The sequence below is a fragment of the Leptopilina heterotoma genome, unplaced genomic scaffold (genome assembly GCF_015476425.1).
Source record: "Leptopilina heterotoma isolate Lh14 unplaced genomic scaffold, ASM1547642v1 Lhet_17, whole genome shotgun sequence".
Classification (NCBI taxonomy): Eukaryota; Metazoa; Arthropoda; class Insecta; order Hymenoptera; family Figitidae; genus Leptopilina; species Leptopilina heterotoma.
The window spans coordinates 3,003,914-3,030,920 of record NW_025110886.1 but is presented as its reverse complement, the minus strand read 5'-3'; the positions used below and the strand labels follow the sequence as shown (position 1 = coordinate 3,030,920).

The 27,007-nt window shown below is 30.5% G+C and overlaps 1 protein-coding gene across 1 annotated transcript in view; it reads right to left on the bottom strand.

Moving 5' to 3' along the window:
• The window catches only part of LOC122499580, a 48,295-nt gene that overhangs the window by 9,662 nt on the left and 11,626 nt on the right, over positions 1–27,007 (bottom strand). Inside the window, exons 3-4 of the mRNA XM_043608024.1 lie at positions 5,517–5,751; positions 1,332–1,441 (exon numbers count right to left, since the gene is read on the bottom strand). Coding sequence (XP_043463959.1) covers positions 1,332–1,441; positions 5,517–5,751 — 345 coding nt within the window. The remainder of the gene's footprint in view (positions 1–1,331; positions 1,442–5,516; positions 5,752–27,007) is intronic.

The window sequence follows — 27,007 nt, the reverse complement described above, 5'->3', positions numbered from 1 at the left end:
AGGTGAAGTTCTGAAATAACCAAATCTTCAATATTTCAGAAATTTCATACACATTAATTATTAATTATTTTTTCCCTATGAGCGAAAATGTCGAACCAGTGAATGAATGTTACATCCTACAGTTTGCTTAGCAGATTTTTTTATTTTCCCTAGAGAACAGAATTTCGCAAAATCTGCTTTTAAGTCTCCGTACATACGTTTTAAGTTTTAAAAGACCTTCAGAACTTGATATGTTGCTACTATGACCTATATTAGTTATGTACATCATTCTGTTCTTAATTCACATGATTTCTCAGGTCTGATAGTTTAATGAAACAGTAAGGACAATGGTGAGTTGATGTAGCAGTTTGTTGACCATTTATCATTATTAAGAGTTTGAAATCCGACACAAATTTAAATTGATCAGATCAAATAAAATCTTGACATTCTCATAAGTTTCCTTTATTTGAGGAACTACATACTGTTAATAAATTTAGCCTATTAACGATTCTGGGGATTAAATGGTAGGATTTTTATAAAATAAATTCAGAAATGAACATTAAGGTGGCGCACCAATTTTTCAAATTACATTAGATATAAAAAACAATGAAGGCTCCGTATAGTCCAACTAGTAATATTTGAATGGTTTGACCAAGAATTTTTACTACTTTGCCGATGCGGATCCAGGGGGGTGGTTTGCAGGTCATGACCACCCCCTTACAAGTTAATTTAACGTTTAATATATATTAGCTAACCACCCCCTATTCTGAAATGTTTATATAAGCTGACAACCCCCTATTGTAAATGCTGTATTCGCCCCTGCTACTTTGTAATACAGCTCGCGAATAGTATCTTCAGATCCCGAGAAGGGATCTTGAAAAATTTGTCCGTTAATGAATTTAGAACCAAATCAATTGGTTTCTTTCTTTTTTCTCGTACAGGTGTCTCGAACAAACCGCGGCTAAGAATGAGCAATTCAATGTTTTCACATTGAATTAATAGATTAAGCAATAGTCCGATTTTCCAAATCCCAGTAAATGGGATGATAGAATCACGATTAAAAGTGGAAAAAGTGGGAGTCATTTCTCTCAGGTCCCGTTTAGGTACCTTGAGAAAATCTAGAAATTTTGACTGTTTGACACTGTTTTGACTAGCTACGTCAAGCGATAGAACCTCCTCAAAGAAAGGAACAAAAACTTGAAATATTTTCCTAGTTTTCTCTAGCTCTTGTTCCCCGGCAGAAAAACTAAATCGAACTTCAACTATCTATATTTTAATAGTGCCGCCATATTTTATAATAAATTACATAAATCGTCATTATACATAACATTTATGAAGTTAGTTTTACTTACTTTGCAATGATATTTCCTAATGGTAAGACTATAATTAGTATCGTGAAAAATGCAGCAATGAAGACGATAATAGATTGAATGTGCAAAGTTCAAATTACATCCACCGCAATCTAAAACAATTTAAAAATGATCTATATATAGAATACTTCAATAAAAAAATATGTAGAGGTAATAAAGTAGAGGTTGCAAGCTTTAATTTAACCCAGGCGCGAAAGACAAATGCTGACGATGGGTTGAAGCTTGATTGAGTCTTGAACGCCCAGCGTGGGTAACCCAGAGTTGAAGCAGTCTGTGTATCATTGTCACTCAATATTGGTTCAGCATTGAACACCAATGTTCGTCCCGTGCTCGATTCAAGACTCGGTCAATGTTCGTGAGTGAAGCTTGAACGTCTAATCTTAATTGAAGCCTGAATCAATATTGATAGTTTATTCATTTCCGTGTGTACTTAACAATATTAAATATAAATATTTATAAATTATTTAATATTAAAATATTTTTATGATAATTTTGCATACTATTTAAAAACTATTATTATTATTATTATTATTATTATTATTATTATTATTATTATTATTATTATTATTATTATTATTATTGCTTCCTCGTGAGGAAGCTTTGTAGTCGTTTAATTTCCAAAATTTTTAAAAATCCTTTTAACAAATTTTCTTCTATATAGGACTATGTTATATAAGACCCTAAACAATTGTCCGGATGTATGTATGGATGTGTGTATGTGTGTGTGTGTGTGGATCCCGATTTTTGTGAACACGATAAATCATAAAAATATCTCGAAATGTATTGATAGACTTTAAAAAATTCTCAGAAAAAATTTTTTTTTTGACTTTTTTCTAAAAAAAATTTTTTTTCAAAATAAATTTTTTAAGTTGGTTATTGAAGGTAATATATAATAAAATATTATTCTTTGCATCAAGACGAATCGATTGGTATATAAAAAGTATAAATTGTATGAGAATTTACAGAGTTAATCACAATTAAAGCTGAAAAATTCGCATTTTTATTAAAAAATGAGTTCTTTCCGCAAAATTATGTTGCTATATAAAAAAATCTTAATCATTTAATTCTAAAATCTTATTCTTTGCATCAAGACGGATCGATTGGTATATATAAAATATAATTGTATTTAAATTTATAGAATTAAAACCAATTATAGACAAAACAATTTGCTCTTTTAAAAAATTCTTTTTTTCTTTAAAATCATGTTGCTGTACAATAAAATGTTATTATTTATTGAAAAATAAATCAAAAATCTTATTCTTTGCATCAAGACGAATCGATTCATGTATATAAAGTATATATTCTATTGAAAATTATAGAATTAATTACAATTAAAGGTGAAAAATCCACTTTTTTACTAACATTTTGTTTGTTTATTTAGATTCATATTACTGTATAATTCGTCTATTAAGACGAATGAACTTTATTTTATAAATGTTAAATTGTATAAAAAAAGATTTAAAAATGAAATATAGGTACTTATCGTTAATGCTTCCTCAACGAGGAAGCAAATTTTTTTTTGCTGATCGTAAAGAGGAAGCAAAATGTTCATATAATGAACATCTGGATTTACAACTTGTTATTATTATTATTAAATAATATAATAAGTATTACGTTATTAATTATTGTTATTATTATTAAGATATCAATTTGTAAATAAATCTTAATATTTATTTAGTGTATAATATTTAGATTAATTATATAAGATTCATATAAATAAAGTTAAATTATATAGGGGAGAGTTGTTAGGGTTAGGCATAGTTTTGACTTTTCTTCATAACTTCCCCTGTAGAACGAATTTCGCGATTTTGCGCATATTGTTGGAAAGATCAAATCAAATGCAATGTTTTTGCTGAACATTGTAAAAAAATTTGACCAAAAGATTCGGAGTTATAAGCAATTTAAAAAAAAATGTTGCCAGGGTTGAACATGGTTGCCAGAGTTGAGCCACTGTAGAAAATCAATGAAATATTTAGGTAAATGATTAAAAATTACCTTCAAATGATAGAATGACACTTGGGAATGAGAAAAGGAACCATGAAATTAAAATAAAATCCCATATTATGCATTTTCATATAACTTTAGATAATTTATTTCTCATGAACAAAATTGAAAAATTGAAAAAAGGTTATCAAAAAATTTGTTTTACTTTCTTTCCAATGGAAATGCAGTTTTTAACACCTCTTTAAGTGAAAAAAATGAATTTCTGTTGCAAGTACGCTTTGTAATTGCAAAATTTCGGGTGGCTCAACTCTAACAACCGCTCATGGCTCAACACTAACACACGCGTCGTTTTGCGTCATATCGCACAGAACACAGACGCGTGACACAAACACCAAATTACGTTACACATTTTCACATATCATCTTAATGAACAATTTCTGTAAACTTATTTACACATTTCTTCTACATTTAGTTCTCTTCTTTTGACACCCAAAAAAGTTTTTGCTGAGCCTATATTACTAAGTGGCACAATACTTAAGTATGCGTTTGTATATTTAACTGCGACTCATATGAATAGATGGCTGACATTAGTAGCAAGAATTTACGTAAAAAGATAGATGGCGCTAGTGCAATAAAACAAAATAAATGCGGTGGCTCAACCCTAAACCCTGCCTAACCCTGACAACTCTCCCCTATTATTTTTTTTGCACAGTATCAAATTATTATTTTCAAAGTTCAAGAGGTTCGTTTATCTAAACAATTTTCAGTGAAAAAAATGTTCATTAGGGTGTAATAAATATTTATGCCTAGTAGTTTTACTCTAGGATTATCTGTTTAGTAAATATTATCAAAAAACTATTTTTTGTCAAACGCGCGCGACTAAACACAAATAACCTTGAGACTTTAGCATTGCCAACTCAAGAGTTTAACGTATGTGTTGAGTTAGTAATGCTAAGTTTCAAGGTTATTTGTGTTTAGTCGAGCGCGTTTGACAAAAAATAGTTTTTTGATAATATTTACTAAACAGTTAATCCCAGTGTAAAACTACTAGGCATAAATATTTATTACTACCTAATGAACATTTTATCGTTGCAAATTTTTCAGATAAACGAAACCCTTGAACTTTGAAAATAATAATTTGACACTGTGCAAGAAAAAAAATAACATGTAATTTAACTTATAAAATTATCATAAAAAATATTTTAATATTAAATAATTTATAAATATATTTATATTTAATATTGTTCAGTGCACACGGTAATAAAGAAACTGAATATTGTATCAAGATTGACCAAGTCTTGAATCGAGCATGGGACAAACATTTGTGTCCCATGATGAACCAATATTGAGTGACAGTGATATACAGAATATACGACACTGGCATTGATATAGTAGATTAGGCGAGATGCTTTCCAGCCTTCTGTGGCCGAGCGGTTTCAATACGTGCGTTAAAGACTTCCGGTATGCGTTAGGGGCGCGGGGGGCGTGAGTTCGATCCCACATGCGAGCGAATATTTTTCATTCTTTGTTTTAAGCGTTATATAAAATAATAAAATTGGGTGTTGTGTTGTGAATAAAAACTGTGAACATGTTTGTAAATAATATTAAAAGTCTGTTAAAAAATCAAGAAAAAAATGTTAACGATAAACAGAAAAATTGTCTTTTTTTACTAAAATTATTTTTTTAATATTACTATTCAAATGATATTTATTGTTAAATATATTACTATTTATATGAAAATAATATAATTGAACTCCTTGATGCAAGAACCAGACGCAACCCATTTAATTTCAATGGTCTATGTCTGGTTCTTGCATCAAGGGGTTTAATTATTAAAATAGTAACTTATTGCCATTAAATTTATACACGCATATAATATGAATAAAAGTAATAATAATAATATTTATTATTATTATATACAATTCATATGTATCCATATTATACTGAATGAGCGCGAGAGACGCGTAAATTTAGGAACAGTGGAAGCACCATTGTTTCAGTCCTGCATTAGGGTTCCGCAGCATTGATTGAAGATTTAACGCCAATCTTCAACAAGGACTGGAGCGTCAGACTTAAATAAGTGTTACATTATGGCTAAATGTCAGTTCTCACCTGGGGTCCTATTTTGATTTTTTTCGTTAAAATTAAAAATGGACAGGTAGGGGGTAAAATTTGACAAAGAATGCCCCATATATATATCATATATTTTTAAAAAATATTTACTTGTTTTATCTATTTTGTTCTTCCTCGTCCAAGTTGTAGATTGCGAATCAGCCCAGTACGTTAACTCCATTCCAGGTGTAATATTTTGAGTTGTAACTAAATGTAATTCACCCCGTTTAGTAATAACCGTTATATTTCTTTCCCCTTTGGATTCAGATGGTCTAATGTAACGAATCCAATTACTTTTCAATGGGTTTGTGGTACTTATATAAGAAATTTTGCCAGCATCTTCAATCTATAAAAATTTTATAAAAATCAATTCAGTTCTAAATAAATACTTTCAATGCAGTTGTTATATAGAGTAGACTGCGGCGAGATCATCATTTAGCTTTTGATTTCGTAATTTATGACTTATAAATTTGATAATCAAGAGATTAGAAGTTTCATCTATAGAATAAAATGTAGCGTAAGTACCAATCTTTAAAACCTTTTTCGTTTTTGTCTTTATTGACTCTGAATTCGGAGCTCCAGTTCAAAAAATGAAAAAGTAGTGACCTTGCCTTAGTCTATTCTACACATAAAAACAATATTTTAATGTTGTTAATGCATAATGCTAATATTTTGATAATTCAGTTTTATTCAATTCAAACATATGTGACTCTCTACGGTAGACACCTAAGGGTGTGTTTTAAATTCCACCCGAGAGTTCCCGAGTGCACCTCAAAAGAGTTCAGGAGTGCTATTCTCGAAACCGCACGAACATGGTTCGTATACGAGCAAATTCAATTAGCAATTTTTGTATACAAATCTTAAGTCTTATTCTCAAGCATCACACGAAAAATCGTTCGTCGAATGCCCTGTTCCTGTATCCGTATTCATTCTTGTGTTAGCTTTTATGGTGACTTTCTTATAAATGTCTGAATGAACAAATGAAATTACTTCTGCATAATATTGTTAATAGTATGAGCTACTCATGACTGACCACAAGTAGTAAGGGTTAATGACGCTTATTCATGTGAATTTATGGCTACCTCAGGTGTCCCGCAGGGTTCAAATCTTGGTCCGCTTTTATATTTAATTGATATTAATAAGATCAAGAATATTTTTCAGTTTTGTTTCTATTTACTTTTTGCGGATGACCTAAAACTTTTCTTGGTTATAAATAGTTTTGATGATTGTTTAAATTTTCAGGAAGATTTAAAACAACCTTAATGATTGGTGCCAGCAAAATTCTATTTTTTAAATGCTTCTAAGTGCTCTACTATGACTTTTTCTAAGAAAAAGGTTACATTAGCTTGCGATTATACTATAAACAATATTTCCCTTTTGAGGGAAATTTTATATTACACGTTTGTTATGTCGTCTATGATGTTTGTGTCACATACTGCAGTGTACACTAGGGTGTCCCAAAAAAATAAAAAGTTTTTTTTATTGGGTCTCATCCCCTAAAATCCTTTCAAATTGTGTAAAAATAAGAACACAATATTTGGAAATAAAAAATTTTAATATTAACCCGTGGTTCAGACCCTTTGAACCATAAAAACGCTAAAAATTTAGTGTTTTTTCATTTTTATTATAAATATAAATGTCAAAATATAATGAATAGGGTGTCATTGTAAAGATAATTAAATTACCTTTCGATACATATGTCACAGTATAAGATTTAATGAAAATTAAGAGTGTTACAGTCGTTTAAAGATCAAATTTCATGGAAATTTTGATGATTTTTAGACACTTAAGTAACTTGTGACTGTCCACGAGAAAACAGGGCTTAGGTCCAAAAAATAAATTTTGAGTTTTTTATGGTAATCGACAGATTTTATGTTGCTTTTTCAAATTCAAAAGTCAAAAGTTAAAAATATCAATTATTTTCGACAATATATCGTTTTAAAGCTGGGTATGTCAAGCGTAGTTAACTTCAATCGTAGTACTTCAATCGCTCGCCCTGTGAAATTCACGTTTGGGAGCTAAGCCCTGTTTTCTCGTGGACAGTCACAATTATATTCTGTTCACAGTGAGAGAAAGAGAGGGAAGGAGGTATTGTCTCTCCTTTTAGTTTAGAGTAGGAGCGAAAGAGAGACGAATAGTTAAGAAAGTAATGCCTACTTTTTGGGTTTAGAAGGGGATATCATGTTTTCACCATTTTCCGTCTCAGGTAGAAAGAGAGGAACAGAATTTGATAGGGGAAGGAAAAGTGGGGAATTTCACTTTCAAGCCAAAATACGAAAAGGGCGTCTTATTTCCTTATTGGCTAATTATTTTTCTTTTCTCACTCACAGATATATTAAGGAGTGAAAGAGAGGGAGATCGAGAACGAGATATGAGTGAGAGGTAAAAATTTATTCGTTGTTCCATAAACCAAATGGACAATTTTTCACCAATTTTTGACCCTCCGGTTGTGAACAATCGCAAATATTTTTAAAAACTAATTCGTATAATTATTCGACGCCTCCCGTTCATATAATGCTTATTGAAAAACAAATGCAAGATCATTCTTATTCAGTTTTTAGTGCAAGACAATTCTTATTCGATTTTCCGTGCAATAAAATGCTTATTCAAAATTGTGTGCAAAACAATTGCCACTGACAGAACAATAAATGTAACCCTAAATCATCTTTTTAATATTAAATTGCAATTAAATATCTGAGAATTTCAGTGCGTATCTATTGTTATTAGAAAATTTAATACTTGATTATCTCTTACGTACTAAGAAATATTGTTTAAGCAATTGTAATTAAAAATTATATTCAATTGAAAATTTTATAAAACTCATAGTGTAAGCTAATTTCAGATTGTACTTTTTAGCATAGAATTTTGAATAAGCATTTTATTGCACGGAAAATCGAATAAGAATTGTCTTGCACTAGAAACTGAATAAGAATGATCTTGCATTTGTTTTTCAATAAGCATTATATGAACAGGAGGCGTCGTATTTAAGATTCAATTATCTCACAGGCCGACAAAATTTCATCAATTGCATGTTGCCTGAAATGTTATTGCCGATTCTTATAATATTTTGTCCGTAGAATCCAAATTTGACCTTGAAAATATTGGATTGGCTCTAGTTTTTAGGCAACTTACGTTTCAATACGCAAAATACGCATTTTTCGCATTTTTTGAATGAATGTAAAACCAAATACTGAAACAGTGAATTTGTCCGCATAGAACCAAATTAAAGATTAAATACTGGTCTTAAATATCCAAAAACAAAAAATTTAATTTAAATACAATTTAACCTTTAATGTCCAATGGGACATACGCTGTTCCATAAACGTATTGAAAATAACATTACTTTTGACCAGGTAAGGCAATTTAAGTAAAAATTAGTCTCTCTGAAGGTTTTTGTGGTCGCTGCTTATAAATCTGCTATGAAATATAAAAATTAAAAATTTCGAACTAATTTTTAAAAATAGTTTACACCTTTATGATAAAAATGTCAAATAAAAAAAAATTCGCCATATTAAATCCGCCATTTTCAATATTACAATCTGAATACGGATTTCTACGCAGCGACTACAAATACCCCAAGAGAGACAAATTTTTACTTAAATTGTCTTACCTGGTCAAAAGTAATGTTATTTTCAATACGTTTATGAAACAGCGTATGTTCCATTGGACATTAAAGGTTAAAGTGTATATAAATTAAATTTTTTGTTTTTGGATATTAAAGAGCAGTATTTAAGCTGAAATTTGGTCCTATGCAGACAGATTTACTGTTTCGGTATTTGGTTTTACATTCATTCAAAAAATGCCAAAAATGCGTATTTTACGTATTGAAACGTAAGTTGCCTAAAAACTAGAGCCAATCCAATATTTTCAAGGTCAAATTCGTCTTCTACGGACAAAATCCTATAAGAATTGGCTTCTATTGGTTGGGAAACAAAATTTTGTTGGCCTGTGTCTTCGAACAATGTAAATAAAAATTTATGAATATTTACTTTTTGGACTTATTGAATTTTTTGAGAAATTATGGTCCTACTTATGATTAAAATTCTCGAAAAATTTGATCATTTTTATTAATATTTTTTAATACAAATTATATTATTTTTAAAAGATTTTACCAAATTTTAATTGTTTTCTTTAAAAGAGTTTTTGTATAATTAAAAAAAACTAATTAATTTTTTGATGAATAGCAATTACAATTTTGAATATAAATGTTTTTTTCCAAAATGTTAAAAATAATTCTAAAATATTATTTTTGTATGTATTTAGATTTTTGGAAATATAAATTGAAAATATTGAAAATTATAACAAAATACTTAAAAGAAATTAATTATTTTTCAATTAAATTTTACAAAATTTAAACTATTCAAAAAAATGTTATTATACATATATTTCAAAAATTTAATTATGCCTTAAAAAAGGATTCAAAAACAATTTTTAATAATTTGTTTATAGTTACTTTTCGCATTATCAAAATCAAAATAACTTGCCCTTTTTTACTAAAAAATTGTGGTATTTTGATATTTGAAGTTTGAAGGAAAAGACGAAAAAGTGGCAATTTTTTAAAGTAAGTCGAAAAAAGTCTCAATTTTGTTAATTTCTCTGAGAAATTTTTTTTATGACATTTCCATGTCTATGGTGTTAATATACAGTGGGGCAAACCAGACATACTAACGGTTTTTTACTCTTGTGACTAAATGAATCAACCGATTTCATTTTTCGATGTGTTGTTTAAAAGTTCATTTAATTGTGCAACTTTTTTCCAGAGACACCTATACTTTATCTTTCATTGTTTAGTTGCTGCGTTAACTTAAAAAAATTTTGCCAACTGACCGGTTTGACCCACCCCCTGGGGTAAACCGAACAGTTAGGTTTCTTATCTATAATATTGCATTTGTATAATCTACTATAACAACAAACATAAAGAATCATGTGAACAATGGTTGTAATAATGTTAATAATAATACAGGATTGGATTTTAATTAAATAAATAATTTTTTAATAACAAACAAAAATGTTTGAAATTATCAAGGAAACAGTATTAAAGGGTCTAATTCTCATTGCCCCGTGCAGAAATTAAAATGTGGGCCTGATAGGGTACTAGACAGTTTTCCCGATCTCTGGTGTGGCTCTGGGTAGAGAAACTGACCAGTGCCCGACTAGTGTGTGACGCTGTTCCCGACCAATGCCCTACTTAGGGAAAAACTGGTCAGGGCCTTGTCAGTTTTTCTTAAAATTGCCCTATTTTGTGAGGTTAATTTTATTCAAAAGAAATTACAATAAAATTACTGTAATTAAAAATATTATTATATTAGAAACATAATGAACACAACATATTTATACATAACATAATGAAGTATTATAGTCATTTTGACTCGAGTTTGACTAATTTAAAAGTGAAAATGATAAAAATAATATAATTTCAAGAATAGAAAAACTTAAAAATTTTTGAAAAATATAATTTTTGGTTTTATGATTAATTCATTTTTCTTTTGGAGGTTGTCGCTCCATTCTGACTCCTTAATTTTATAATATTAATAAAGGTTATAATTTTTGTTTTCAAATGTATAAGTAATAATTAATATTTATTTAATAAATATTTTATTCAAATTTATTAATTATGTTTAAAAAATAGTTATTAAATATTAAAGGTGTTAAATTTAACAATCTCTCCGAATCATTTTCTCACTTTAAGCTAATATAATATAAAATAATTATTATTATTAAAATAATATAATATATATACAAACCAAATGATAAATTCATCCTATAAATTAATAATTATTAAAATTCATTAAGTATAATTTGTTAATAATTGTTTATTAATTATTATTTTTTAAATTTATAATTTTTATTTTTAAATAAATGTATAATCATTAATTATTTAATAACTATTATTATTCGTTATTTATAATTTAGTTGTTATTATTAATAAATTGATACCAGTCAAATTGCAGGGGGGAGATTAACTGGCTCAGAGATGGACAATTGAGATTGTCGGTAAACAAAGGTTCGATGAGTTGAAAAGAGAGTTACTAATAAGCGCTTAATTGATCTACTTGATAACGGAGTGATGTCGAGAGGATAACCAGCTCGACGTTGATTGTTGTTGTGTTGAGAGAATATCCAACTCGAAGCATAGTGTAGTAAGCCCAAGAGGATAACCAACTTGGTTGATGTGTGTGGATATCGAGAGGATAACCAGCTCGATGAAAAGTGTTGGTGTATTGAGAGGATAACCAACTCAACGTACGATGTAGTGTGTCCGAGAGGATAACTAACAAGGTTGGTATGTGTGGATGTCGAGAGGATAACCAACTCAACGTATGATGTTGTGTGTCCGAGAGGATAACCAACTCGGTTGTTATGTGTGGATGTCGAGAGGATAACCAACTCAACGTACGATGTAGTGTGTCCGAGAGGATAACCAACTCGGTTGGTATGTGTGGATGTCGAGAGGATAACCAACTCAACGTATGATGTTGTGTGTCCGAGAGGATAGCCAACTCGGTTGTTATGTGTGGATGTCGAGAGGATAACCAACTCAACGTATGATGTTGTGTGTCCGAGAGGATAACCAACTCGGTTGTTATGTGTGGATGTCGAGAGGAAAACCAACTCAACGTATGATGTTGTGTGTCCGAGAGGATAACCAACTCGGTTGTTATGTGTGGATGTCGAGAGGATAACCAACTCAACGTATGATGTTGTGTGTCCGAGAGGATAACCAACTCGGTTGTTATGTGTGGATGTCGAGAGGATAACCAACTCAACGTATGATGTTGTGCGTCCGAGAGGATAGCCAACTCGGTTGTTATGTGTGGATGTCGAGAGGATAACCAACTCAACGTATGATGTTGTGCGTCCGAGAGGATAGCCAACTCGGTTGTTATGTGTGGATGTCGAGAGGATAACCAACTCAACGTATGATGTTGTGTGTCCGAGAGGATAACCAACTCGGTGGTGATGTGTGGATGTCGAGAGGATAACCAGTTCGGTGTTACTCTAATATTCAGAGGATAACCAGCTCAATGAAATATAGTGCACTGGTATTGAGAGGATATCTAACTCAATACTATGCTATGTTCAAAGACGGCGGGGGGGGGGGGTGCATGCAAATAAATGAATTGAATCGAGTCAAAAGCATGTAAAATTTCAAAGACAGTTTATTTTAAAAGTACAAGTCAATGAAGAAATTTAAGTATCGGAGCTCGGGAAAATATTCTAAGTTCCTAAGGACGAAAATATGTTAAGTTCAAAATTGGACGAAAATATTCTAAGTTCAAAATTGGGTGAAAATATTATAAGTTCAAAATTGGACAAAAATATTCTAAGTCCAAATTTCTTCGAAAATTTTCTAAGTCCAAATTTCTTCGAAAATTTTTTAAGTCCAAATTTCTTCGAAAATTTTCTAAGTCCAAATTTCCCCGAAAATTTTCTAAGTCCAATTTTGGGTGAAAATTTTCTAAGTACAATTTTGTGAATTTTAGTATAAGTATAACGTAGTGGTTAGGCTGAGCGGAGGAGGAAGACCAACCTCTAGGTGAGCTCAGGACAAAACTGACGTTTTGGTCCAGTGCATCGAGCTCCCTCGATCTGCAACTTCCCAAAACGTACGGTGGGAGAACTTCTCTAAGAGAGAGGGCAACTCGCGTCTGCGCTTCCTATCTCTGACTCAACGCGATGCGCGTACGGTTCACTCGTTTCGCTTGGGCCAGAGACAGAGTCGCGCGTCTTCTCGCGAGTTATTCCTATATCTCAAAGAATTCTCTTAAAATAAAATTAAAAAATAAAATTACTCAGCCTTTCCTAATTTACTAAATTTACTTAAATTTTTTATTAAAACTAAAATTATAACTAAGTTATAATGTACGGTATTATTAGATTATAAAAATGTTATATATTAAACTATATATATATATACATATATCTATATAATACATAGCATAAAATATACATATTACAATATAACCTAATAACCCTTTATCATTATACGCTAAAATACATTTAAAATTGTTAATTACTAGTATTGCTTCGAAAAACGCGTGGTTTTAAACAACTTACCGCGAAAGAATGTCTAAAAAGAAAACTAAAAAAAAAGATATTACAATTTTCCTTTAAGATAGTAAGCATTGGCTCGGCCAAGAAAATACGGGAACGAAAAATAATGTTTTGTTTTTTCCCTACCATTTAGTGACCTGTATCAAAATAGACTTTATTATAATATTGTACTTAAAGGAAAAAAAATTATATGTATTTTCGTTTTTTAAATATATTACCATAATTATTTTATAAAGTGTTTTAAAAGAACACGCTTTTTTAACTTAAATAACTGTTTTAAAAAAGTTAATTTTAAAAAATTAAATTTATTTACATGCTTTTAAAACGAGGAAAACTGTCGAGGCCCTGATCAGAGCCATATTTCATATCTAGTGAACACCCCACTTAGGGTTTTGGCCAGAATTTCTGGTCAAACCCATAAGATAAAAAAATTCTTAAAAATGTAGTATAATTACTCCGTTTAATTAATTTCTTCAATTGTTTATAATTTTATTATGGGGATTAATTTAAAAAACTTAATTCATTTACACTCTATTCAAACGAGGAAAACTGTCGAGGCCCTGATCAGAGCCCTATTTAATATCTAGTGAATACCTCACTTGGGGTTTTGGCCAGAAATTCTGGTCAAACCCACAAAATAAAAAAATTATTAAAACGATAGTATAATTACTCTCTTTAATTGTATTCTTCAATTGTTCATTATTTTTTATTAAAAGTAATTTTAGAGATTTAATTTTTTTACACTTTATTTAAACAAGGAAAACTGTCGAGGCCCTGATCAGTACCCTATCTAAAATCTAATGAACACCCTACCTGGGGTTCTGGCTAGGAATTCTAGTCAAACCCCTAAAATAAAAAAATTATTAAATAACTAAAATAATGATTGCCTTTCATTGATAATAGCTTCTACAACAAAAAGGAATTCTAAAAACTTTATTAAAAAAAAAATTTTAATAGGGAGAAGTGTCGAGTCCCCGACCAGAACCCTGTTTTAAATAGGGCAAAGTGGGGCATTTTCTGCACGGGTGGGAGCGTTCACAAATGATGTCACGTATTTGGGAGTAGGGGGGGTATCTACTAAACCTGACACAATGTATTTTTACATGTGAAATTGTGTGACAGGAGGAGGGGTGGTCTAAAATCCCGAAAAATTGCGTGACATCATTTATGAACGATTCCATTGAAAGACAATTATTTTACATTGAAAGCAAATATTTTAATGAAAAAACATTCTAATTAATAATAACTTTCATGAAACTCTGATACAATGAAAATATCCTATGTCCGGTTTGCCCCATAGGCTAATTTTGAGAATAAATATTTGTTTAAAAATAAGGTATACTACACATGGTTGTTTCAAAATTCTAAGCAACACTTTTGACAATTTCGCTATTTCGGTGATATTGACACCTAGCCGGTTTGCCCCACTCTCCCCTAATATTATAATATTTTAATGATTAACCCATTAACGCCTAAAATAAGAAAATTCTTTGCGCAATTTCATCCTATACTTTTATGAATAAAACGGATCATATTTTATACCGCAAGTATGTTTCTTATAGGTATTGAGTGCGCTCTTTTCGATTAGGGTGTGAAAAAAAGAATTTAGTTCAACCCAAAAATTAAATATGGTTGCTTTAATTTCAAAAACACAAAATAAATTTCATTTTTTCAAGTTTGATAATTTTTTAATCATTAACCCCTTCACAGTGCATGACGTCTATAGAGGCAAAAATAATTCATGCCACCAATGTGTATGACCGCTATAGCGGCATCTAAAAGGAAAATCTCTGTAATAAATAAAATATGAATATCAATGAATATTCTAAAGTTTTTGCGGTCGCTGAATCCGAATCTTTGGTCAGAATTAAAAAATTCAAAATGTCGGCTCTAAAATGGTGAACAAAAAAATTTTAAATCCGTAAACTTTGAAATTTTTGATCGACATTTTGAATTTTTAAATTTTGATCAATTATTTGGATTCAGCGACCCCAAAAATTTAAAGATGGCGGACCAAATGTGACGTCAAATATGAAGGAAACTTTGAAAGGGTTGGTCACTATTTTTCAAAATACCAAAATGTAACAAAATTCGCCTATGTTTTCTTACTCGAAGGCTTTTGGGGTCGCTGATTACGAATTTGAAGTCTGATTTCAAAAATTCAAAATGGCGGATCCACTATGGCGGACACGTTTTTGAAAAATTCATCGGATTCGCTTGAAATTCGTTACTCTGGGGTTTTTGGGGTCGCTGCTTACGAATTTGAAGTCAGATTTCAAAAATTCAAAATGTCGGATCCAATATCTCTGTGTCAGCCATATTGGACCGCCATTTTGAATTTTGAAAAACCGACATCAGATTCGTAATCAGCGACCCCAAAAACCCCAGAGTAACGAATTTCAAGCGAATCCGATGAATTTTTCAAAAACGTGTCCGCCATAGTGGATCCGCCATTTTGAATTTTTGAAATCAGACTTCAAATTCGTAATCAGCGACCCCAAAAACCCCCGAGTAACGAATTTCAAGCGAATCCAATGAACTTTTCAAAAATGAGTCCGCCATATTGGGTTTTTGAGGTTATGTCAATATCCTGATCTGATGGGGTTAAATGGACCTCGGATTCGGATTCAGAGACCCAAAAAACATAAAGTCTACATAGTGAGACCCCCAGATCAGAACTTTTTTTTTGTGTGGCTGTATTATCAGCTGTGGTTATACTTAATTGTGAATTAAATTCATTTCGATGACCCAGATATTAATTGATATTGTTCTTGCCATAGTTTTATCATTTTGTGGCAACCATGTATTGAAATATACTCAAAATACACCAAAAAAGAATAAATTAAATTTTGTAACTTTAGATTCATTTTATTATTTACAGTGTAAATTTACAAAAGGAAAATGATGAAAATTCCCTTTTTTTAAGTTTCCTTAAGCTTTAGTGAAAATACGGTTTTTTAAGAAGTGACTGCGTTTTATGTAGCCCCCTGGTAAAATTATTTTTTTTTATTTTGTTCTGTCAATGTAGAATAAATTTTTATTTTCTAATAAAAACTGAAATTATCGTTTGGAGTCAATCGATATTTCAGTACGATACGATATATAAAAAAACAAATGAATGAACGATATTTACTATTTTAACATTTTAAAAACGATCAATATGAAGTGATATAATTGAAAATCTCGTATCGTTATGCATCACTAAGATTGAAGGGATATTAAAAATGAAAAAAGTAGTTTCGTTTGCTAAATCTAGTGTAGAATTGTCTTTTTTAATCCAATCGTGGTCCAAAAGAGCTCAAAATTTTCCTAATGAAATACTATCAATAAGAAAATTAAAACCTAAACATTTTTTACTGTTTGATGTGGAAAAAAATAGTAGAAGTTACTAAAGTGTCTAAAAATCATAAAAATTTTTATAAAATTTGATCTTTAATCGACTCTAACTCTCTCAATTTTCAATTTTATTCTATGACTTATGGATCGAAAGGTAATTTATCTACCTTTCTAATGGCGTCTTATTCATTATATTTTGACAATCTAATTTTCCTATAGGTAAGTTTAAATCACGTCGCACCTCGAAAATGCAAAATTTAAAGCTACAAAAAAATTACAAGAGGAAAAATATTAAAACTATGGTTTTCTTACTAGAAAAACACCTACTAGTCGAAAAAATATGTTTTGTTCGATTGGTAATTTTACTGTAAACCGGTGTAGAGAATCAAATACATATAATGATAAAATTGATTTTTTTGGCATCTCTCTGCCAGCCTTTAAAGCCTCATTGCGCAAATTGATATTATGCATAGATAGCACCCCAATGGGAAATAGCCATTAATCTACCATTGGTGCATTAATGGCCCAATATTGGGAGCCATTGGTTTTCTCTAGGTTTATTATTGGCTCCCAATAATGGACCACTAATAGTAAAATCGTGGGATGTCCACGCCGATGCCAATAATTGGCAACCATTATTGGAACATTATTGGCTGCCATTAAAAAACCAATAATAAAAAAAAAATTTTTATTAAATTTTATTAAATAATAAATTTATTTATTATTATTATTATTATTTATTATTAAAAATATTAATTATTTTATAGAAATGGTTATTATTTTCTATCACATCGAAATGTGAATAACCCTTTCGTTCAGAGTCTAAAAATTATTTACCTCACTCCATCAGTGCAAAAATAGGAGAGGACGGGCAGAATAAAATTCCACAAATATTCGTGAGAATGCTGCCTCCTTATATACTTTTCAAGTTTCATGTTAGTTGCAAGAGAGTTTGAACCAACACCTCCTACAGAGCGTTGAGCGAACTACATACTTACCGACCGACGCTGCAGAAATTATCATCATTATATGTAGTTCGCTCAACGCTCTGTAGGAGGTGTTGGTTCAAACTCTCTTGCAACTAACATGAAACTTGAAAAGTATATAAGGAGGCAGCATTCTCACGAATATTTGTGGAATTTTATTCTGCCCGTCCTCTCCTATTTTTGCACTGATGGAGTGAGGTAAATAATTTTTAGACTCTGAACGAAAGGGTTATTCACATTTCGATGTGATAGAAAATAATAACCATTTCTATAAAATAATTGAATAAAAAAATTAATATTTTTAATAATTAATAATAATAATAAATGAAATAACTATTAAATAAATGAATTTATTATTTAATAAAAGTTAATAAAAAATTTTTTTTATTAATGGTTTTTTAATGGCTTAATGGTTTTTTAATTATTGGCCCAATAATGTTGCCAATTATTGGCATCGGCGTGGACATCCCACCATTTTACCATTAGCGGTCCATTATTGGGTGCCAATAATGGGACAATAATGGAATGGTGGATCCCATTATTGGGCCATTAATGCGCCAATGGTCTTTTTCCCATTGGGACTAGATAGGTGTGTTATTAGTGTGCAGTATGTTGGGAGTCAATGTAAGAGTGCGTTAGGATTAATATATTGTATTTTTTTATATTACTCTTTAAAGGGCCTTTGAGCCCTTTATACATTAAATACTCTAAATGCGATTTTAGAATAAAATTTTATACTATTTAAGATGAAAAAAAGGAACTTTTTATTATTTTTTTTAAATCAATTTGTTTAAAAATTTGAAATTTTCGAAAATACATACGCTCGAATATTCAGAATTATAAAAAAGTATAAAAATTGTCAATGAAATGTAATAAAAATTAAGAGAGAAATGCAAATTTGTTTTTTTTTTAATTTCTAGTTTTATTTAAATAAATAGTATGCGACTTTCTTTTTGGAAAGTACGGTTTCAATGAGTGATGAAAAAATTTACAATAAAATAATTGAAAAAGTAATTTAATCAAAAAGTAAAAATAAGAAAAGTTCTAGCGATTATTCCATTCCATTTCAAACCGTACTAATACGACCAATAACAAAATACTATCTTGTTTAGAGCACTTAAAAAAAATAATTTAAATTAATAAAAATACTCTATAAATATACAATGTAAATAATTTCAAAAGAGAATTTCTGCATCTTTTAAATGACTCTATCTGTCCATTAAAGCTTTTTGTTCTTTAAAATGTTCTTATTTCATGTTGCATTTTGTATTTAAAAACTTTGTATCAGAATATCTTAAAACAAGTAGCTTTTAATTTTATTGAAGTGATGTCGATTTTCTTAAAATCAATCATTTTTTAAAAATTTTCAATGTATATGGGCAATTCCACGTGAAATTTTTCTATGGCATTTTAAAATAGAGTAAACATATTTTTCTCCCATTCTTTATAGAAAAATATTAAATACGTATTTTTTTATTTTGGTTTTTCTTCAACTTTAACCCTTAAACGCCAAAATGTGTTGATTTTTAGCTTCGGTTTCAAGATCATAATATTAAAAGAAAAAAATTATTAAAAATTCTACAAAGACATATATCCATACTGTAATATGATTTTTATTTGCTACGGAATTCGCCCGCCGGATGGAGTCCGGGTACGTATCGTAGTTTTTTAAACTAATAATAACTAAATATTAGGTTGAGCATTACGTAATTATTATTTCTACTGTGAATTCGAGGAGAGGTGTAGTCAGTAACGAGTCTCAATTTAAACCTTCGAAAGTGAATATATTGTAAATCAAAAGAAAATATTTAACAAACAATAAAATAAGAAATATAAGAAAACAATAAGTATAAATATAAAAATAGTGAAACATAAAGTAGTATGAAAAGTAACTTAACATTTGTTTCTCGTCGAAAGAAATACTTTAGTTAACATTAGAAATTCATTTAAACAAATAATACTAATTCTTATAATTATCGGTTCTCGCGGAGTTAAGTCAAAACTTTGTTCGCATTAGATTTTAGTTACAAGTAATTCGCGCTTCAGTTTGCATTTCCGATGCAGGGATTTAATTCATATTCGCGAGACAGTCCTAGAATAGGTTTCCACGTTACTCGTGTCCGACGATACCTATGGCACGCGCGCACTTCTAAGAATTAACCAAGTAGCACCTAGAGGTTAATTCAAATTCCGGATGCTGCCGAAATCCTTGCCGTATGCGGTAACGAGTGAATATGAATTACGAGGAAAGGAAATTAATTAAACTACGGTGGCTGTTTCAAAAATACTCAAAAAATACAAGATTTTGGAAAGTAATTTTTTTCAGATCCAATTTTAGTTGTCATATCGATTTTTCCAAGTCATCTAAGGACGACAATATTAAAACTTCATATATTGGCTTCAAATTTGTTACTCGGGAGTTTTCGGTATTGCTATCTACGAATCTGAAGTCAGATTTCAAAAATTCAAAATGTCGGATCCAATATGATGGACGACAACATTAAAACTTCAATTATTGGCTTCAAATGTGTTACTCTGGAGGTTATTTGGGGTCGCTGATTACGAATCTGAAGTCAGATTTTAAAAATTTTAAATGGCAGACGACAAAATATATCAATAACAACATAATTTAATCCGCTAATAATTCTGGCGAATCTTACTTGGATGATGGCGATGCTGAATCTAAGTGTAAGTTCGATGATATTTTTTCTGAGGCAGATCATGATTTTAATTCCTTGTTAAGGGGTCATGAGCAGTTGTAAAATCCCATTGAAATAAGCCTATTTTTAAGAAGGGGAGGATGGGGCAAGGATAGTTAGTTGCTGTTATGCTTAGACGGCTTGCTCAAAAATCGCGAAATTCATGGTATATCCGCGTTTTAACACCAAAAGATGATTGTAAAAATTGCAAGTCAATCTGTCACCATTTGCGAAGTTGGGAGATTATTTTTGAAAAAAGGCTGTTTTGCTAAAATGTCAACGTAATGTTTATCATATTGTTTTCTACATTAGAGTTTCAAAATATTTATTTACGTAAGTGTTTTCCGGAGTGGTATTTCCTGCTGAACACGAATATCGTATTTATTTTCAAATTAATTCACGTCGTTCCTTAAAATTTTTAAAAAACTAAAATATGGGCTCACGGGGCAAGGATAGTTAGAGATAATGCGGCACGGTAAAATCCTGTTAATGCCATTACAAATTTTAAAAAAGTGTTTAATTGTTGTTTTTAGGTTGATATGCATAATGGGTGGTCGTCTGAAGAAAATTGGTTCAACCTCTGATTCTAGTCCAGATGAATTTTAATAAAATAATTGCAATTCAGAAAATGTTCCATACATATTTTTGATACTTGAGATATCAATATTGAATAGTCTAAATCCAGTAAAATAAAGAAAACAAAAATTTACTGATTTTCTATAACATTTTTAGCATTCGATTTTTTTTAACTATCCTTGCCCCGGGCCGCTAGATACGAAAAGGTCTTACCTAACTATCCTTGCCCCATCCTCCCCTACCATTTTCTCAACTCCAAATAATTAGTTTTTATTACATTTTGTTCTGATGATTTTATATACGCAAAGGACTAAAATCTGATCGTTCGACAAATATTTATTTTTGAATTTCCTGTGCCATTTTGAAAAAATAATTACCCGTTTTCTTGATTTTCTTTGTTAAATAAGCAAACAACTTTAAATTAACTAATTTATTTTTAAAACCGAAAGACCAGATTACAGTCCATTAATGTACAAGTATTTTTTAAAAAACCATATCTGTTAAGTGGTTTTCAAAAAAATGGTACCTAAGTGATCCGACATTTTGAATTTTTTAAATCTGACTTTAGATTCGTAAGGGGCCATTCAAGTATTAAATAAGCATATTTTTGAGGTTTTTAGACCCCCCCTCCCCCATCGTAAGATTTTTTATATTCATTAGCGCCATTTTTTCTAATGGAAGTAAGCAATACCTAGACCTCCCTTCCCCTTAAATGCTTACGTAATACTTGAATGGTCCCTAATCAGCAATACCGAAAACCCCCGAGTAACAAATTTGAAGCCAATATATAAAGTTTTAATATTGTCGTCCACCATATTAGAGCCGCCATTTTGAATTTTTTAAATCTGACTTCAGATTCGTAATCAGTGACCCCAAAAATCCCCGAGTAATAAATTTGAAGCCAATACGATGATTTTTAGGGTATCGTGGCCAAGGGCCAAAACCCTTATAGCGAGACTGCGGTGTCCGTCCGTAGTTCTTAAGTCTCAAGTTTTAAGTCTAATGTATTAAGTCTTAAGTCTTATAGCGAAACTTCGGTATAAAAAGTTCTTAAGTCTTAAGTTTTAAGTCTTATGTCTTAAGTCTTAAGTTTTAAGTCTTATGTATTAAGTCTTATGTATTAAGTCTTAAGTCTTAAGACAACATAACAACCGTTGCCTTGGCAACCGTTGCTAAGTTAATGGTTGTCATAACAACCGTTGCCATGGCAACCGTTACTATGGTAATAAAAAAAAATTTCAATTTTAAGCACAAAAAAAATTTTTTAATAAATTATTATTTATTTTTTTGTCATTTTAGGCCACGAAACCCTATGATGTAGGCGCATTCGCCTGCTTCTCTGACTGATTTTTAATATTGTCGTCCGCCATACTGGGTCCGCCATTTTGAATTTTGAAATTATTACTTCAGATTCGTAATCAGCGAACACGAAAACCCCCGAGTAACAAATTTGAAGTCAATACGTTGAATTTTTAATATTGTCGTCCGCCATATTGAATTTCTTAAATTTGACTTTAGATTCGTAATCAGCGACCCCGAAAATCCCCGAGTAACAAATTTCAAGCGATTTCATGAACTTTTGAAAATTGTATCCATCCTGTGTTAAATTTTGGAAAATTGTTTATTTTCAGGCGCCATTTTGAATAAAAAAATACCAAAAATCTTAAAACGCAAAGCATATTTTCAAACTAAAACTATCGGAAATATGTTTTTTATACCTTAGATGACTTGGAAAAATCGATATGACAACTAAAATTGGATCTGAAAAAAAATTACTTTCCAAAATCTTGTATTTTTTGAGTATTTTTGAAAAAATAAGGGTTAAACGTCACTTTTTGGAAATTTTGACCATGCTATTCGAAAGAGCGACCCCCAAAAAGTTTGGCACGGTGGGCTTGAACCAACTTTAAATAAAAAGTCTTGCGAAATGGGATTTTTTTGTGGATTCCAACACTGGAGACCTCCCTGAGTATTTTGCAACAAAAATTAAAATAATCCATCGGGCCGTTTTTGAAAAAAGTAATTTTTAGTATTTCCATCATGAACTCTGTATACAAGCACTTTAAAAAAAGTACAAAATCAAATTTAATTTCAATTTCATGAGTGTACAATAGTATTTTGGATCGCATAATCTGAATTTGATGTTGGATTTAAGAATTTCAAAATGGCGGATCCAATATGGCGACCAAAAAGTTTAAAAATTGTTTAGATCTATTAAGGCCTCAATACTTGAGGGTTTTCGGGGTCACTAAATCTGAATTCAATGGTAGGTTTTGAAAACTAGAAATAGCGGATACAATATGGCGACCAATTAGTTTAAAAATTGTTTAGATTTGCTTGAAACTTAATACTTGGGGGTTTTTAGGGTCGCTGAATCTGAATCCAATGTCAGTTTTTGAAAATTAGAAATGATGGATCCAATATGGTAAACAAAATTTTTAAAATGGTATGTGGATTTAATTTAACGAATTTAACGAACTGTTAGATTTGCGAAGTATCCTGGGAAATAGACAAACTGTTCTGAGTGCAAGGCAGGACTAATTTGTGTAGGCACAAATTTCTTGAAAGAAAAACACTATTTTGTTATTTGTATATAGCACAATTAGTACAATTTTTATCCTTATGACATTGCGGGGTCCTCTTGATCCCGCTTGCCAGTTCGTGACGGTAAAATTTCTAACACCCATGTGACATTATTTACAGTTGGAAAATGAAAACTGTAGAAATATTCAGAGTATTCGGTTGTACTTTTAGTCTATTTAACAGAATTTCTAGGATGAACTCATTTTTTATACGGATTCGGAGAAATTTGAAAAATAGATACTTGCAGGGTCTAATGAACCCCGCTTTCCCGTCCAAAGATTAATCAAAGGAGTTTTAATTGATTAATTATTACAGTGCTATAATGTGTAAATAAGTGTTAATTTTAATTGTAAGTGATGTCATTATTTATATAATCTTATTTGTCTATTTCCTTTTTTAAAAAAAGTAATTCTTTCAAATACGGAAATTTAGATTCAGATTCAACAAAACCAAAAGCTCCGAGTAATGAGTATCAAGCAAATCTAAACAATTTTTAAACTTTTTGGTCGCTATATTGGATCCGCCATTTCTAGTTTTCAAAACCTACCCTACTACCTACCTACTTCTAGTTTTCAGATTTAGTGACCCCGAAAACCCTTAAGTATTGAGACCCAAGTAGATCTAAACAATTTTTAAACTTTTTGGTCGCCATATTGGATCCGCCATTTTGAAATTCTTAAATCCAACATCAAATTCAGATTATGCAATCAAAAATACTATTGTACACTCATGAAACTAAATTGAAACTAAATTTGATTTTGTACTTTTTTTAAAGTGCTTGTATACAGAGTTCATGGAGGAAATACTAAAAATTACTTTTTTCAAAAACGGCCCTATGGATTATTTTAATTTTTGTTGTAAAATATTCAGGGAGGTCTCCAGTGTTGGAATCCACAAAAAAATCCCATTTCGCAAGACTTTTTATTTAAAGTTAGTTCAAGCCCACCGTGATGGATATGTCCTTGTAGAATTTTTAATAATTTTTCTCTTTTAATATTATGAGCTTGAAACCGACGTTAAAAATAAGCACATTTGGGCGTTAAAGGGTTAAAGAAATGTAAAAAAAGTTATTTTTTTAAATTTTTAATAAAAATTTTTTTTTTATAAACAAATTAATTTTTTTTAAATCTGGGCATGATTAATTTTTTCTTATTTAATTATAACTGATAATATACAGAAAATTTTCCTAAATAGGGTTAAGAATCTGCAAAAATATTCCACTGCCCGACAATTGTTTAATAGCAACCCAATGGGAAATAGCCATTAGTCGACCATTGGTGCATTAATGGCCCAATATTGGAAGCCATTGGTTTTCTTTAGGTTTATTATTGGCCCCCAATAATGGACCACTAATAGTAAAATCGTAGGATGTCCACGCCGATGCCAATAATTGGCAACCATTATTGGCACATTATAATAATAATAATAAATTATAAATTATAAATTATAATAAATAAATTTAAAACTCATTACTCGGGGGTTTTCGGAGCCGCTGATTACGAATTTAATGTTAGTTTTTTAAAATTCAAAATGGCGGATCCAAAATGGCGGACAAAATATTTTAAATTTTAGTGAAATGGCTTAAATTTCGTTACTCGGGGGTTTTTGGGGTCGCTGATTACGAATTTAATGTTAGTTTTTTAAAATTCAAAATGGCGGATCCAAAATGGCGGACAAAATATTTTAAAATTTAGTGAAATGGCTTAAATTTCGTTACTCGGGGGTTTTTGGGGTCGCTGATTACGAATTTAATGTTAGTTTTTTAAAATTCAAAATGGCGAATCCAAAATGGCGGACGAAATAAAATTAATCTTTAAAATTTTGATCGCCATATTGCATCCGCCATTAAAATTTTTTAATTTTGACCGCAGATTCGTAATCAGCGAACCCAAAAACCCCCGAGTAACATGTTTTAAGAGAATCCAATTAATTTTCAAATATTGTATCCGCCATTTTGAATTTAAAGAAAATAACATTAGATTTGTAATCAGCGACCCCAAAATCCCCTAGACAACAAATTTGAGAAGAATCCAATCAATTTTTACAAATTGGACCGCCATATTGGATCCGCCATTTTAAATTTTTGAATTCTGACCTTAGATTCGTAATCAGCGACCTCGAAAACCCTAGAGTAACCATTTTCATGCCAATTCACTCATTGTATTTGCGACCAAAAATTAAACAATTATTTTACAATAAACAATTATTTTTTAAACAATAATGTTTATAAAGATCGTAACCACATATTTTAGAGACTTACTATAGTCCTCCTCTTCTCATAGGAATAGTCATTTTAATGTTTTTGAAACTTTTTTTTTTTAATTACAATTTAGAATTTGTTCTTTTTGAGAGATTCACCCAGTTGCATTAATTATGTAAGTGACGAGTTTCAAGTGAATTCGATGAATTTTTGTGAAACTTGTCCGCCGTATTGAATCCGCCATTTTGAATTTTTAAAAATAAAGTTCATATTCATAAATGATTCTATTTTGGCTTGAACGAAATTTATTTTTGACACCGGAATTGGAAAGAGCACAAACAAAACCTATACAAAATGTTCATCTGGTACAAAATGTCAACCGTTTATTTATAATTAGGGGAGAGTGGGGCAAGACGGGGTACTTAAGGTTTAAAGCGCAAAAAAACGAAAATTATCGAATATATACTTTATTATAATTTTTAATTATCATCTTTGGGAATCAGTTTTTCGTAAAAAAGGCGTATAAAGGCTATCTGTTTCTTAAAAAAGCTTATAATTAATAATATTGAAAAAATTGCAAATCTCCCCATCTTGACCCACCGGCGGGTAAGATGGGGTACCCGTAGGGGTAAGATGGGGTACTAAAAAAGACAACCTATTTCTGTCGACAAATTTTACAAGTAAAGGTTGCATCTTCATCTTCATGCATAACTGCAGTGAGCCCATTGGCCGCAGACAAAAAAAGCAGCCCAGCCTTCATTTCAGTCTAAATAATAACCATTACAATAGAGACAAGGTGTATTTTCTACTTTACCATTGCTAATTGATGATTTAACCTGACAAGCTTTTTTCTTTTTGGTCACTCTTATTTTATTCAGTCTTGATTTTAGTAGTTTTCTTAACTTCTCTTATTTATCTTTTTTTTTGCTTAATTTGTGAACCCCGTCTTGCCCCACTCTCCCCTACCCCATCTTGCCCGCACCTACGAAATTGAATAAAACGATTAATTACTACAATTTACGATTCAACAAAGAAAAAAAACATATGCTTCCCTTCTTCTGTAACCCTTGACAGTTAGAAAAAAATCCATACAGTTCTTTAACTGTTATTATTAAGTAATAAACACCTCCTAAAAAAAGTGAAAAAATGACAAGAAAATCGTCAAAA